Consider the following 17,169-nt stretch of genomic DNA (forward strand, 5'->3'; position numbering starts at 1 on the left):
ATCCCAATTTTCTCCTGTAGACGAAAACAACGCGCAGAAAGGGAAACAACCCAACAGCAAGCGCACGCTCGTGTCCGCACATCGGAAGGAAATCAATAGACGAGAACAGAAAGATGAAAGCAAAAGCAGAAGACATGGAATTTTGAGTAATTTACTTTGGCTAAATATAGAATTTGTTTGTTATAGTAAACTCATAGAACATCCATCTTTCTCCCTTGCTTTCCCATGTTAGAGTTTCCAGTACAAAGAAATTAATTCTCTTTACTTTATTTTCTGGAATGACATTAAAGGGGATCATTTGAACCATCAAGAATTAAATGAATACTACATGTATTACATTCCATAACAAACACTTATTTATAGATCAGCTGTGAGCTGTCGGAATTAACGGAAATGCTGGCTCCCTGGGAAATTTCTTGTTAATGGCCTTTTGGGTCGTTTGCGCTTGAGTATTTGGTGTATTTACTAACAACCAGTTTATTCTACCACATATGATAAATGAAATTACTTTTTAAAATTACTTTTATTTTCACTTCAAAGCAGTTGAGCACTCAAAACCCCTAAATTACAACTTTGCAGATGAGAATCAGGACACTGCACAGAGCATGTGCATTAAAAATAAAATGTGTTTATTTGGGTTACAGTGCATGTGACTTTTTCATACCATGGTGACATGTAAACACAAAACCAGGTTCAGTGAACTTGGAGCGTGCGATTTGTTGGTGCTATCTTGCTCATGTTTCAAGTTGCACAAATACAATCACTCGTGGTGTGTGCCAGCAGCAACACGCAATCACACGCGGTGTCGCCTTAGTGACAGCCAAAAGTTATTTCTCACCAGCAGTAATCTATTACAGAAAACTTAAATATTTGTCTGTTAACAATAACATCTTTATGATATTGATTTATTTTTGTTAAACTCCCTGTTTTGTGAAAAGCTGAGTTGGACGTTTGCTGAGATCTGTGCAATGTGGATCTATGGATCAGCAAGCACTGAGGTGACAGACGTGTCTAAGGCTGAGATGACGCGTATGTCTAATGCATGTCAGAAAGTGACTGTAAGAGCAATGTAGGCGTGATATGCTGATAGGAAAGCGCTGTTCTGAATGGACCTCACTGAAATCTCTTTTAAATCCCTGCGCTTGCCCATGTCCCCGAAGCTGTTACGGATGGTGACGTCGCCTGAGAAACGATGGCGAGCTCGTCCTCAAGGGGGTGCCGCGAGAAAAGATCCAAATCGACCGAGCCAAGGGACCGAGGACGAGGAAGGGCTAGAGAGCGGCGACTGTGACGATGAAGATGAGTGTACCGGATTTTCGGGACTCGGGCCACCGCCGCGACGCAAGCGTCTGCGTATCTTCGCAGGTGAGTCCCGCACAGCTTGCTTGGCCTCGTGTGCTTCCTGTGCTTACTCGTGGCTGTAAAGGTTGATTGCGTAGACGGGTTCGGGGAGTAAGAACGCAAACATCACTTTTATCACGTGCTTCATTCATGACTGGAGGACTGACCCAGTCTAAATCCCACTAATCTCGCTGTCTTGACAAACCTGTTCATATGGGTAACTCCTCTGTCTTTTTCATTTAATTGTAGTTACTGAATAATTCACAGTAGTTACTGAATAATATGCCTCAATGTTTATGACTAAAAAAATATTTCCAAAGTTTAGGACTTTGAGGAAGAATTCAACCAAGTGGATCTTTAGCTGCCAGCCACCAGCAACCTCAATAGTTCATACATCAGCTTTTAATTAACTGGCAAATGTTCAGTGCTACTTTAAAACATGCAGCCTAATCTGCACTGTCTCCTCCCCCATAGGTAATGTGTACCTTCCCTTTATCAGTAACCTCTTGGAATTCTTATTATCAGGGAGAACAAAACGGTGGGGGGGGGGAGACGTTCGCTTTGATGCAAAACAAAGTGCTTTAAGGCCAACAAACCGTAACAAACACAGAGGCACCAAACGCAGGCGAAGAACAACAGGTTAAAGGGAAGGCAGCGAGGAGTCAGATACGAGCCGACACAACTGGGCCAGCTGAACAAACACGGCCGAGGGAGTCCTCCTCGGTGCCTCGCTGCCTCGCTACTGCAGCCTGGCACCGGGCCCTCAGAGGTTGTGGGGTGAGGCCGAGGATCTGGGCGACTGGGTGGGTAGTGTAGACGGTCAGCAGTCACGCTGAAAAAACAAGAAACCTTGTATTACAGTTGAGTGGGGATTACGTGCTGTAGTACTTGAGACAGTGTGTTATGGCACAGCCGTATGTACACCCACCACGATACGGGTGGATTTATTGACGGGTGGCTGTTTGAATTGACAGCGAAAAGAATGCGATTCATTTCTGCGTGGGGCTTCACAAAACACACCTACGCCGCATCTGTGTAAGTGTGTATGTGCATGTTTGTGTGTGCGTGTGTGTTTGTTTGTATGCCTATGTGTGTGCATGCATGTGTGAGTGTGTGAGTCTGTTTGAAGACCTTGTGGGGAGGCAGGTACAAAGATAGCAGCTGATAGGTTGGTAGCTGCCCTGATGACCTGGCAAAATCTGCTTGACCCCTGAGCTTTTTCATCCTGTTTTGGACGAGAGGGGAGGAGGGGAGCGGCGGGGTCAGTGTGCCTGAGGTCAGCCGCGGGCAGATTCTCTAATGGGAGGCCTGTCTGTGCCTGGTGCCGGGAAATGGACGACGTGGGTCTGGTTTCACAAAGCTCTGCAGGGGGGGAGTGAGCATCACAGCTCCGGCCCAGAGGCCTGCGAGAATCAGCAGCAAGGTGCAGACAGCCTACCTCCCAGGCTTGGCTGTGTTGTTGTCGTCGTCCCCCAGGGGCAGAGCTGTCAGCCAGCTGGCCACATCAGGGATGTTCCAAGGGATCTGGAGTGAATGATTGATGGAGACTCGCTCTAGTCAGCCCCAAAGCCTCTGGCCCTTCCAGACCTCCTAGCTTGTGGTGGCCTATTCGCCATCAGGCCAGGGAATTCAACCCCCGCTCTGCCCCCACACCCCCACACGCACATTCTCTGGAGCATTCCAGACCTGGCAGAGCTATTCCAGGACAGGCTGTGAGTGTGTGTGTGTGCTGTCCAGACACCCAATCATACATATGGTCAGCACTAGGTGCCCTGTGTGGATACCCTTTAATTTAATTTAATGACAATCACTGTTTCTGTTATCATGTGACTCTGACATAAGCGTAGATCTCATCTAAATATTAAGCTTTAAGCATTAAGAACACTGATAATGATTATTTTGGGCAGAAAAATTAAACAGGCATTATCTCTTTCTTTCTGGTCTAAATTTAGCTTAAGGAATTGTAACGAGGTCTTTGTTTAATTATGAGGCTTTCGTTATCTTTCAGAAATGTATGCACACATGGTAACAGTTTTTTCTTATAAAATTGTAATAAACATTATTTGTGATTTACAAGTCATGTTAATGGAAGTATGGAATACTACTGAATAATATGTGTTTATTTATTGCTGTGTGTCTGTTGATAGATTATGCAGGAGTGTGTGTGTGTGTGTGTGTGTGTGTGTTTGAGATTGATGGTGTTTCTTGTTTTTTTTAATACACCAGAAACTTTACACATTTCTCTGTGCTGTTGATGTTTTATGCAGGTGTGTATGTGTGTGTGTGTGTGTGTGTGTGTGTCCTTTCTGTGCTGTATCTCCTTCCTGAAAGACTTCCTCCAACTCTCTCCTCCTCCGCCTCCTCCTCCTCCAACTCTCTCCTCCTCCGCCTCCTCCTCTCATCTCATTCCATCCTCCTGTATACCGGAGCAAAGTGTTCTGTCTGCGGCAGCGTTTGTTTTGAAGGATGACCTCGCGCTTGCATTCTACGCCCTGGTCTCATCCCGCTCACACTTCATCAAGGCGAGAGGCGAGGGAATCTCTGACGAGCCGGGGATTTCACCCTAGGCCCGGATCCGCGCGGTGGGAGGGGGTCCGGCCTCTGGCCATCCGCCTGGCAGATTTTACGGCCCCTGCTAGCGTGATGGAGTCCCTGCCTCGGCGGGCCGAGGCTGGCGAGCGGCAGCGGGGAAATATGCGTGCAATGTGAGGCACGCTGCTCTCCGCAAGAGCCACGCAAACCACAGGCCTCTTCCGAATTTCCCCGATGATGGCGCGCGCGAGGGGGGGGGGGGTGAACCTGGAGCTGGAGAAGAGGGGAATGAGGAGCAGAGAGGAGCAGAGAGGGACACGTTTGCGCACATACACACACACACACACACACACACACACACACAGACACACACTCAAAACACACGGGCCTGTTCCCATCCTCCTTCCATTTTAGAGGATGGAATGCTAACAGGCTCCATGTGGCACCTCTGACCCACAGTACCTGATGGGTGCCGTGTGTCCCGCATAGGCCGAGTTCACCCTGTGCCTGAGTGTGTGTGTGTGTGTGTGTGTGTGTGTGTGTGTGTGTGTGGACACAGTGTTTGTTGTGCAGATGCTGACAATGTTTTAGTCCAGGTGCCAAGAGCGACATACTGCACACATGTCAAGTATATTAGAAACTGAATTCCTCCAGAAACACATGTGAATTTAAAGGGCAGACCCAGAGAGGAAGTTTTGTCTTTCAGGCTATCTGTGTACATTTTATGACTGCAATCTTCAGGTTACACACTTATTCGTAAGCCACTCTGGATCAGAGTGCCTGTAAAAATAATATCAGCACACACAATCACACACACATAATCACAAACCTTGATGTTTCATATAAAAATGCAAATTTTAAATGTTTTCCCCTGTACAATTTTAGTGAAAGAAGATTTCAGTTTGAAGCCTAATCCAGTTAAAGTCTGGAAAGATGTGCCGGGTAAATCGCTGTTAAATCCTGTTAACCAAGTGCCAAATGTTTTAAGGGTGGCTATTGTGAGGAAACTAAGATTTAGAGATAATTTTCAGCTTTTTTGAAAATTGCTTTGATGCACCTTGTGTTTTGTGTATTGTAATGTTTCTCTGTAAATACAGTAATTGGAAATATATGTTGATGGCATATAACCCAACACAACCTTTTTTTTACAAACCTTTTTTTAAGGATGTTTTCATTGGTAATAATAAAATATTAGGCAGGGTGAAGATGATCTATCCTCATGTGTATTTGGTAGAGACTACGCAGCACTTCTGTAAATCATCCTGGACAAGGGCATCTGGCAGATGTGAGCGAAAATGTAAGAACGCAGAGCAGCGTTCAGCTTATGCCAACTCAGTCGACTTTATGAAGCAAAAACACACAACAATGAAATGATTTACAGTTTATGGCACAACTAACAAATATAATTTCTTGGCTTCGGGCAAGTTCAGCTTCTACATACAGAATACCATTAGTTACTAAGGGGAGAAAGTCACTATCTATTGTATCAACAACCATAATTTTATTAGGCTATTAAACAGATGTATTACATTAATACAACTCTTACATCAACCATCTGGCTTTGTAGTTAAAAGCAAATCAAGTTGTTTCGTGGTCAGGGCTCATAATGTTACATTGTATCTTTTGAATTCTTTCCAATCTTCTCTGTATGCTGTGGTCTACACTAGTAAGCATGTACAGTACAGCTGTCCAGTCATGTGCCAGATCAGGTTCAGACCGGTTAGCTGGTCCACTGGCCTGTGTGGATGGATGGCAGCAGCTCAGCATGGTTGTGTCCGAACACACGCCGTGTACCTGTAGGAGCGCCGACTCCGAGTCAGGCTGGTGTAGGGCCTGTGGGAAATGAGATCATTAACCAGAAATGAAGCAGACGGGTTGTTTTCCCGCTGGGACGATGCCGCAGTGGCAGACTGCCTCATCTGCAAATCATCCCGAACGGAGCGAGAGGAAGTTTGCCTTGGGAAACGGCGCACTGGATCCGGAGCGTTCTCTGGCGTCGCCTGACTTCTCCTACGGCTTATAAACATCGGCCCCTCCTTGCACTCATATCCAAACACACACACACACACACATACACACATACGCGCGCACACACACTTCCAACCACACACCCGCTAGCAGAAATAATGAGACTCAACCACCATCTGTGTAAGCAGCATCTGGCTTGATGTGCACAAGCTCGAGATGGATGGCCTGCATAGATGCTTTTAGGGTCCTTACCACTTTAACCCGTACAAGCTTGTGCCTGGAAATTTAACCCTGTCTTCCCACACGGTTTAATATAATCAAGATCTCTCAGGGAGCAGCCTCTGTGCTCCTACGACTCCAAAAAGTGATGGTGGGAAAATCTGACTTCAGCTGTGTACGACAAAAAACAAATATCCTAAACAAACCCTGATGGTCTTTCTCATAATCTGCAGGGAGCCTGCTCCATTCGCAAGAGTTCGCCTAGAAAACGCGTTTGTTTGTTTAAGAGCTTTATTTACACGAGCAAGAACTTTCTGACGTAGCAAATTGGCTCCAGACGGCTACCTGCCTCATGTCTGTCAGCGTGGCTGTGGCCCCTAGAGACAGGGGCTAGTGAGGGGCCCTGCCTCTCACCTACTGTGCCTGTGGTGACACAGCCGTCTAATAACAGCTTATCAGAAGCCGACGCCGGTACTCGTGATGCTCGCCACTGTGTTTTTTAAAATTTTCTTTCCATCTCACAGCGCACTGATGTTGTTCGGGTATTGTAATGAGCATGGCGGAGGACAGCAGTTGATGGGTGGGCGGGGCTGTGTGAGAAAGTGGGCGGGGTCATGGGTTCTGGCGTGCTTTCCGGCCCCAGCTGAGGCCTGACTCAGGCCGCACAGGTGACGTCGTTCTGAGCTTTCACTGCGTTCTCCGAGCCTTCTGTGTGCACTCTCTCTCTCTCTCTCTCTCTCTCTCTCTCTCTCTGTATATGTCCTCTCTTTCACGTTTTTCTATTCTCGGTCTCCATCTACATCTGCCCCTCTGTTGTTGTCCCTGCACATCTATTTTGACCACGTCTGAGGTTCACGGATATAAATACACGTGGCTCCATCGAATTGTGTGTGCGTTCGGCGAGAGCAGCATTACGCCTGCCTAGCGCTGTTCGTCCCAGTGGACGCCAGTGGGCCTAGCTCAAACTGAACCATGTTAATTAATAGCTGTTGACTCTTGTTTGGCCCACAAAAGTGGCCTATTGAGGGCACGGTGGGGGAGCGTTTGCACTGGGCCGGGGTGGGCCGGCTTTAAGGGAAAATAATCAATTATCCTGAAAGCCCAGTCATACCTGCTGCGATACACTGCTCCAGTCAGGTGAGGAGGAACGTGCGAACCCTCCTCCGCTCATCTCCACGTTCACCTCTGCACCCGTCACAGTGTCCTGCTGTGAGTATATCCTTCACCACCTTTACCACAGGTGTGGTCCTGACTCACAGCAGCAAATGTACACTTTTTCTATCCTTCTTCTTATCGTCCCTCTCTCTGCCTGGGAGGCCTGTTGGAGTGCAGGAGCGTGTGTGTGTGTGTGTGTGTGTGTGTGTGTGTGTGTGTGTGTGTGTGTGTGTGTGTGTGTGTGTGTGTGGATTACAGGGGTGCGGCCCTACGCCGTGCTCAGTAGCGGTGGTTTGGCCTCCTCAAGGCCAGCAGGTTTTTCTTGGCAGGCTGCTGGTTGCCCATCACAGTGGCCCTGTGGTTGGGAATAGGAGTGTAGAGGTATACGCCCAGCTCTCTCTCACCCCATTCAGCCCCAGTCAGGCCAGAGCTGGACCCTGCCAACAGACCTACAGTGTATTTACAGCTGCTTGTGTTAAATGTGTCTGGTGTAGGGCATTCTGCTGCGTAAACCGTTTTGTTCACCTTTGCACAGTGGCAGTACTCAAAAAGTGTTGCTCAGATGCATGTGTCATACACTAGTGTTCAGCGACCGAGGATATGTCCCTTTTTGATACACGGAATGTGTATCTTCTGTTCTGTTATTGGAGAAATGAAAAATAGACCATCACATCTGTGAACTGGTGTAAAAATTGATACATGATTTAGTGGTTGGGCAAAAGGAATCATGACAAAATGGGTTCAAAACCTTGGATAAGCATAGAAGATTGTGTAAAACTCCTTGTGTTGACAGAGAATGTTTATTTGCAATGAAAATGCTGATAGAGTTGTTCGTGGCCAAGGGAGTGTGAGTGGGATCCTAATGACATGGAGAGAGTAGATTACTGAGGAACCAGAAGACCCCACAACACAGAGAGAGTAGATTACTGAGGAACCAGAAGACCCCACAACACAGAGAGAGTAGATCACTGAGGAACCAGAAGACCCCACAACACAGAGAGAGTAGATTACTGAGGAACCAGAAGACCCCACAACACAGAGAGAGTAGATCACTAAGGCACCAGAAGACCCCACAACACAGAGAGAGTAGATCACTGAGGAACCAGAAGACCCCACAACACAGAGAGAGTAGATTACTGAGGAACCAGAAGACCCCACAACACAGAGAGAGTAGATCACTAAGGCACCAGAAGACCCCACAACACAGAGAGAGTAGATTACTGAGGAACCAGAAGACCCCACAACACAGAGAGAGTAGATTACTGAGGAACCAGAAGACCCCACAACACAGAGAGAGTAGATTACTGAGGAACCAGAAGACCCCACAACACAGAGAGTAGGTCACTGAGGAACCAGAAGACCCCACAACACAGAGAGAGTAGATCACTGAGGAACCAGAAGATTTGTATGAGCAGGAGAAAGGGAAGGTCACATTTTGATCAGAATGAGAAAGTCTGAGGTTTGAAACTGCTCCTCAGATTAACAGACATAAGACTTGAGTTTTAGGTTATGGTTTCTAAATTTTTTACCCAAACAATGCTGAGAGAAACTGGGATGTTTGGTCACAAGACAAATCTGGTAAACAGTCTTAGTTGTCTTTAACATGTATGTTTGCTTTCACATTTTGGCATGTACGAGTGATCATTACAAAACACGTTTAAGAAATTCCTTTTGATTATATATTTTTATCAGCTTAGCCAGGCACATATTAACTTATCACTTATGTCACAGTTCTTTTATATATAGCGAGGCCATCACTGACACTCTGAAGGACTTTTAGCTAAACCGGTTTGTGGCTTAAAATGTAGATTCTGACATCTGTATTGCACGTGCGCTCTACCCTGGAGTGCAGAATTTGATTTCTGTATAAGCAAAGCTGTCAGATATAAAATTTCCCCCATTTTATGTCAGACTGTGTGACAGATTAGTCTGACTTTAGCATTATATTTTGAGCTACTTGGTTGGACGTCTTTCCAGCTAATGCGAACATAAAGCGTGTCAGGAAGAAATCGAGGAAATCATTTTCCTTCGCTATCATACAAACAGCACAGCTAAGCTGATGGGATTTGCAGGCAAATTCCTCCACTCCCACATATTTTCATGAGTGCGGGCTCGGTGAACGCAGCTGCAGTCCGAACCGCTTCCCCGGTTTCATACATTTTTTTTTTTTTTTTGGAAAAAGCACCTGTGTTTGGGAACTCGCATTCCATGTTGTTATCTGGTCCCGATGAACACCTGTGCAGGAGCCGAGGGCACCTGGCTGCGGACGCGCCAGCACGCGGCTGGAATGGTCCGGGAAGGGACCTCGCTGAAATGGAACCTCCTCGGAGAGCGCTTGTGGTTTGATGAGTGCTGTGGTGGCGGAGTCACCACGCGCGCTCTGTCAGCAGCGGGGAGCCGGGGTAGTAAAGGGACCCTCTCCCTCTTCAGGTTTGAGCCTTTGCTGGCAAAATTAATAATGCTTTCTAATGATCTAATTATGCAGCGCACTCTGCGCGAGCGGCGCGGTAATGTGTTAGAGTGCCACCAGGTTAGTTCTGTTATTTTGGGAATTTGTGTCATGAAGAGCATGCGGAACAATTGTTCTGAGACTCGTTATCCACAGTTGTAATTGCAATTAATAACAGTGTTTAGCTGTTAGGTGATGCTTTGGGTTGTTGAGCGGTTTTTTGGGGGGGGGGGGTGAACAAGGCGTATCTAATTGATTAGGAAGAGCTGCATGTCTACAGTACATTGTGAAGTGGCTCTTTTGTGTTTGAATTCTCTGACTCTATCAACACAAAGAACATTTAAATCACCTCCGGCCAGAGTTACAAGCAAATGACTTCTCCACTCTCCTCCACACAAGCCCTGTAGTGTCCCTCTGTCCCGCTGTTGTAAGCCTGCAATAAACTTGAAGAACCTGTGTTTGTTGTTTGTCTGTGTTCTGTGTTTCTCTTTGTGTGATATAATGCACTTCCAGCACCAAGCCTCTTCTGCTTCACCATTAGCAATCAATGGCTGTCTTTTGACCTTTCACCCGCTGTAGTAACTGGAGCTCGTAACTCTGTGATAACGCCAGCCAGACCACGCTGGCATGGCGTTGACCCCTGGGGTGTGATCCTCTCGAAAATTGATAGCCAAGTGGGGGGAGGGTTACGGGGATGACGGAAGGGTCCCAGAGCCAGAAAGACTCTGCTGTGCTGCGTGTCACACTGCTCCGTGTTAGCCACCCAAATCTGTTAATCCACCCTTGCTAATTGTTCAAGCGTGGCTTCTGCCTCCTCTGTGAGTGTGTCTCTGACATACCCACATATGCACACCCCCGGCCACACACAGGTGTTTGTGGCTGACTATAACAGGATATTATTAGTCTCAGTGTTATAGAATAAGCAATAGGGAAATCAAACCCTGTTTCCATAGGGCTCTGTCACTGTGGGCTTGGTTTGGAGCCTTGCGGTAGACGACCCTTCTGTCCGACACCATAAGTGTGGATTGTTCACCCTTAGCTGTCAGCTGACCTGCCACCCCTGTGTTTTGTGTGTGTGTGTGTGTGTGTGTGTGTGTGTTACTGAAACTCTGTGGATGCCAAGATTTTTCCCGAGTGATTCACACCGTCTCACAGCTCACTATACTCTCTCCGTTACACACCGAACAATGCTCGCACACATTTGTGCTCAGGACCTGCTGGTTCATTCGTATGAAAGCACACCTCTTCTGGGCCAGCGTGTAGTGTATATAAAAGCCGTATCGAATTGCGCCTCTGCTTTAATTGGACTGGTGGTACAGTGAGCCGCTGTCACAATGACAAATCTGCCCTTCAGGCCTCGAGGAATGCCTCGACCGGCGGCCCGGTGGTGGACAGAGGGGAAAGAAAAAGTTAATTGCCACCTGGCTCGTGTTCAAATGCTGCCGTAATGGCAAAGAGATCTCAGCGAGTGTTTGGGGCTCGTGCTTTTTTGGTTCGCCCCCTTCCTATGTACCTCTGCTGCCCCACAGACGCCCCTGAGGCTAGACCCCTACCCCCCACCACCACCACAGGCCCCTCCTGGCCTCTTCCTGCTTGCTGACGCACACCCACTTGAACTTAAGGCCCAGACTCATGCCTTCTTGACGATCCCAGCACCACATGTCTTCCCCCAGGGCCACAGCCCCAACGTGGGCCGTGGTCCCAGCATGCTGCAGTAGCCAGAGGAGGGAGTGGCTGGTAGGCTTATGGTTTGGGAGCAGACGTCTGTATTGTTCAAGTTAAATGGCACAGTACAGCAGGGGTTGGATAATGTATGTGGTCCATCTACATGTGTGACTATAATATTGTGGTAGCTATAGCAGGGCCTTTACTAAGACTTATTAAGGCGTGTGTTGTGATTGATGTTTCTGAGAGATGCGTTGTCTATAGAAATAATGACTTCGTTTGAAAAGCTGGGTCTGAGTCTTTAGTATTTTCGTGTATTTGTCTATGTGTTTATGTGGTTTGATGTGCATAATAACTGTCGTGTGGTTGTGTCTGGCATACAGCGGACCTGTGGGGTGTGTGTGCTACTTAGAGAGAGAAGAAAGGTATGTAAGAAATGTGCTGCTGCAGGGAGAGAGTGTGTGCGTGTGTGCGTGTGTGTGTGTGTGTGTGTGTGTGTGTGTGTGTGTGTGTGTGAGTATGTGTGTGTGCGTGCGCGTGCGTGCGTGCATACATGCGCATGTGTAATGTGCGTGCTGTTGTGCATGCAGTGTGTGTGTGTATCTGCGCACTAGGTATCGTCTGGGAGGGAATGAGGAATGAGGCTCTCCACAGCTGGCTTGACAGGACCCACTTCCACACATAGCTGAAGTGCCTCTCCTTAGTGATCCTTTATTACTAATATCCTCTAGACCTCTCTCATAACTCACTTTTCATATTTGTGACTCCCTCGCGGCCCATTTCCCAGCCTGTGTGTCTCAGCGTGAGATGCTAACATAAATGAAAAGTTGTTTTAGTCTCCTTTTGAGCAGAAGAGCCGTAATGGCAAGCCTGGAGCGGGGGATTGGGTGTTGTTGCATTGAGTGTACATTTCTTTCGATTCATGAGAGTAACACACACACGCACACACCCAGAAAAGTGTGCACAATCACTGGCCTTCATTGATCGCTTCATTTTGTTTTTTGTTTCCAGCGTGTTACAGTTGTCTGTTGAGCTTGGGTTCATGAAGGTATTTGTTTTGGCTGGAATGCTTCAACAAAACTGTAAATCAGTAATGACAAGGTTTCTGGAGAGGGTGGGAAAGAGCTTTTCCAGGTTCTTTTTCAGCAGGGAGCGTGTTGAGTGCTAGTTTCTTCCTGCAGTAAAGGTCAAAGCCCCAACATTCCCCTTTTTTTCCCCACTTTCAGGTGATAGAGCTGTCGGTTATTCCAGTACAGTTACCATTGCCTGTTTCTCTCTTTCAGACCTGGCGGATAATTTGGCCATGGACGACCTCACTTTCCATGAGCTGCTCCTGACCCCCAGGCTGGCCAAGGACTCGCATGGGGGCGCATCGGTGCCCGGGGCGGCGCAGGCGGCCCACAGCTCTCTCCGCCTCTTCGTGCTGACTGTCGTCCTCCTCGTCTTTGGACTTCAGTGAACCCTCTGCGCTGTTTCAGCCTACCACCCCCGTCCAGTGTTCCTCCCCGTCTACTGCTGACCATCCTTCAAACCGGTCTTGTAATTTGATCGGACGCCGCAGTTGCCCCTGTGTATAAATGGTTTCTTGAAAGACGGTAAGATGATCGGGATGAGGAAAGAGGATCCCTTAGCGCACGCTGTCTCCAGTCTTACTAATGAACGTGGCTTTAATTTTTTTTCTACTTCTATGAGGTTCTGTGCAGTTGCCAAACCATTAAACAGAGTATCTCACCGAGAATGACAAATTCGACGTACATACTATCATGTCTCACCTTGTGCTTGTATTCCATGCTGCAGACATGATTTCCTCTCTGGGGTTCTCATGAGGTTTTACACAAAGACCAGAGCCTCCTGTAGGTAGAGGACCCAACCTTCTTTCTTGATTTAATAGACTGTCTTGAGGAGTAAGAACTGTGACTAATGGGGTCTGGGGAAATGTAGTGCTTCTCTGGTGGGCACAGATTTTAAATAAACACACACAGACAGATACACAGAAAAACAACACACACACACTTCTTTGCCACCCACTTTAGCCACTCATTTCCTCTGCAGTAAATGACCCTTGGAGGAGATCAAGGGACTGGTGTGTCGTTGTGAAAGCCTTTCTCTGCGGGTGACGCCCAGCTGCGTTACATTTAGAAAAATAACATTTTATTGGAATAGTAACTTTCCTTTTCACAGTTGTGCTATCTTTGTCACTTTCCTTCTCTCTCTCTCTCTCTCCATTTTTGGCTCATAAGAAACCTCTCGACCTTCTGTCTGCTTTTCTGTCTCTCCATGTCTGTCTGTCTTTCTGTGGCAGGTTGTGTCCCTTAATGAGCTTTGTATTATAGCTCATTTGTATTATAGCTCATTTGTATTATAGCTGATTTGTATTATAGCTCATTTGTATTATAGGTGATTAAAGGTTCGGTCCGTGCGGAGACCCATAAACGTCCTGCTCTTGTCTTTGCTCGTGTTCACAGGTTACCATAGCAATGGCATCCAAGCGGACAAGCCGCTGTGTTAATGGCTACGTAGGTTGGGGTGTTTCAAGTGATCGATTTGCACCTTTCTGAATTGCGGTGAAATAGAAAGGGCTAATGCTGTTATTTATCAGATTAAACTCTTATTCAAATGCTTCGTTGAGAAATTAAGATATATTCACTCGATTTCTCTATGAATTCTCAGAATGTCTGTTTTCACTTTGACTATGAAACTGTCCCTAACTAGGTGAATGAACAAAATGTGTATCCCTTTAATTGAAGGAGTGACCTGTTATATGCCAACAATTATTGTGTGTGTGTGTGTGCGTGTGTGTGCGTGTGTGTGCGCGCGCGTGCGCGCGCGGGTGCGCGTGCATGTTCAAAGGCTGCACTTTTTGAGTTGACAAGCGTTTAAATAATTGAGACAGCATTTACTGTCTTATATTGAATGTACACAGAAAAATAAAAGGAAACCCCGAGATAAAAGCTTCTCCTTCCAAACTCAAATAAATTTAAAAAATATATATATATATATAATTTTATTTGTTTTATTGGTTTAAAACATTGCTTCTTAACAGTGTGCATTAACATGCTTTTTACACATCAACTAATGGTAAAAATTGCTGAGAAGTTGTGTAATTATGCACCTAAGTCCCCCATGGGTGTTTAAGGGCTGAGGGTGTAATACTGAGAGAGGAGGTGGTTGAGGACCATTTGGCACCTCTGAGTTTTGGCTTCAGCTCAGCTCTGTAACTACAGCACTGAACAAACGTTTGTTGTTCACCCCGGTTTTAGCAGCCAGTTCTGTTTTTGGTGAAGCGACCGTCTTTGTCGAACCACCTGGGCTGACCAGTATTTGTAATTGCCGGGGAGAGCAGTATGGCTGTCCAAAGTATGTGTGTCACACCTGACTAGATGATGTCGTTTTCTGGTTTTGTGACTGCACATGCATTTCGGAATTATCGGTTTTTATGTAATTTAAAGTGAATAAAAATGTTTAAGTATTGGCTGTGAATTTTGTTTGTGTTTTAGGGTGTTTTGCCTCATATATGCGTGAATTCATGTTAGTTTGAGGTGTCTTTCGATTAAACTTATGACGGTAAGGATGTGTGCATTTGTCTGCGTGTACTCTTATTATGCCAAATCTCCAATAACCTGTTTTTTTAAGTTTCGTTCAGGTGTATGAAAAAATATAAACCACTTAAGGTATGAGAAGCCACACGAACATCCACATAAAATACTCTTTATTCTGTTTCACTCCTTTGATCTGAACAAAGCGTCAGCCACAAAGAGCTTCACACCGACAGCAACAAACGAACCTCATTTTCTCTCAGTGTTTACCTTCTAATGCCCCCCACCAACCTACTTAGCATCCTGTAATTTATTTTCCATTGCCCGCCTAATCTGGCCAGCTAGCCGGCTACGTGTCCATGTCCTTGCAGCTTGATGCTTGCTCCTGTCTCTCTCTGGGATAGATAAAACTCCCCCGACTCCGTGCTCTTCCGCTCCGGACTTGAGCGGACCTGGCTGTGAGGGCCACGAAAAGGGGAACTGACCCCAGCTCCTGCCCACACTCTGAATGTTAATGGGTGCGGCAGAATGGGCAAACAGGGCCATTGAAATGCGCAGGTTGAATGTTTTCTTAGGGTAATAAAGTAGCAATAGGAGGACAACCCAATTTTAGGGTCAACTGGTCCACATTACGTGGGGGTGAATGGGGGCACTGAGAGACTACCAGTTAGGCTAATTTCAACAGATATTATCAGTTCATTGTTGTCATTGTGATATCCAGCAATGATTTTCTGTCTATATGTAGTTCAATTGTAAAGTCAGAGTGCTTTGACATGGGATATCAAGCTGTAATAAAATGTTTCATACTTGCTACTTCCAAAACAACTTCCCTCTGGGAAAAAAAAACATAATTCCCTTTCACACTGAACTCCATCCATATACCATGGCATGCCAGGACTACAGATTTGTCAATACTAAGAGTTTTGAGTCAAATGGCATTCACCTTTTGTTGCAGATTGAAAGTGACACTGGCCCACTCTGATATCTGTCCATAATCAACAGATCTGCAGAGCTCCTCGGTAGCTTACCTCTGACTGCGACCTTCCCGAGCCCCGGTCGCACAGAATGAATGGGGCAGGCTGAGGAATGTGATTTTGCTAAGGGCCTCCCCCCAGACCAAGCACACACACAGAAATAAGGAAACACACATGCTTCCACAAATCCAGACCTGTTGAGGCCTCATGTGTGCTGTGTTGATGGAGCTCGATGGAGAATTATATTCTTTAGGGCCAAGCATGGATACAAAAAGGACACCCTGCTAAAAATACTATTTAAATAAACAATAAATAGCATTTTTAGGTTTTGGTGTTAAGTCGTGTGTTATTGCCTTGTGTGGACCAAATGCTTTGTCACCACATCAGGATAGGAGGTAACAAATAATCTTGTCTTCCATTTTTGGAAAATCAAAAGTCAAATCATGTGCTGTCATTTCCCTTAAAGTTTTGAAAAGGACATAGAGAGTGCAGTAGGTACATTCCTTGGGTACTGCAGTATAAATTGTTATGCTGACTAATTAAAATTCTTACTCACATAGGAGCGAAAAAAAAATGTAAAAATGAAATTTAGAAGAGAACTTTTAAAACTAAACTAACACTGATTTATTTTTCATCTTACACTTTACACACACACACACACGCACGCACACACACACACACTATTAAAAAAACATCATTGGTGCTCCATTAAGGGAGTGACATTAAAGATTGTTGTCAAAACTGGAAAACAGAGGCCATGGGGAGCCATAACAGATGGCGCTCACAGTGACTTACACATCCCAAAGGTACTGGTTGGTTAGTTAGTTAGTTAGTTAGTTAGTTAGTTAGTTAGGAAGGTAGTTAGGTAAGTAGTTAGGCAGTTTTTTGTGAGAAAAAAAAATCCCGAAACACTGGTATCTACCCATATATTAATTCAGTGTATATGCTGTACATACAGTAAGCAACTTTAATATGTTAATATAGTACCATTGGTGTCTCATCATTGCACCTCAAGTATGTGTAACCACACGAATCTAGTAACAGCGGCACACACTCCGTATGTGTCAGAGACAAGGTCAGGCTATTTTCCTATCGATTTTTGATATGCCACAGTGTTCCTGGGGGGCTGCCGCGAGCAGCTGTACCGGTGCTCAGGGCCAAGTAAACTGTTCATCGCTGTCATTAGCAGAGAAGCATGACTGAGATTCCACCTACTCCCTTCTCTGTCCGGAACAGCCAGTGGGCTGCTGGCCATAGCGCACACGTCACAGCACTTTGTCACATTTCATGACATGCAGACATATCAGTAAGCCACATATGTTTGTTGCTC

At 46.1% G+C, this 17,169-nt stretch overlaps 1 protein-coding gene across 4 annotated transcripts in view; it reads left to right on the plus strand.

Moving 5' to 3' along the window:
* The window catches only part of gpc3 (glypican 3), an 82,787-nt gene extending 67,881 nt beyond the window's left edge, over nucleotides 1-14,906 (plus strand). For 3 of the 4 annotated variants that reach the window (XM_081699019.1, XM_081699020.1, XM_081699021.1), the window contains 2 exons: nucleotides 1,161-1,365; nucleotides 3,673-6,576. In XM_081699019.1, the coding sequence (XP_081555145.1) occupies nucleotides 1,161-1,365; nucleotides 3,673-3,908 (441 nt within the window). In that variant the 3' untranslated portion in view covers nucleotides 3,909-6,576. Of the gene's footprint in view, nucleotides 1-1,160; nucleotides 1,366-3,672; nucleotides 6,577-12,612 lie in introns of those variants that run through there. The other variant, XM_027013020.3, reaches the window with a different exon arrangement.
* The last annotated feature ends 2,263 nt before the right edge of the window (nucleotides 14,907-17,169 follow it).

Source organism: Electrophorus electricus, chromosome 16 (genome assembly GCF_041902795.1).
Source record: "Electrophorus electricus isolate QZ-2024a chromosome 16, ASM4190279v1, whole genome shotgun sequence".
NCBI classification, from domain to species: Eukaryota; Metazoa; Chordata; class Actinopteri; order Gymnotiformes; family Gymnotidae; genus Electrophorus; species Electrophorus electricus.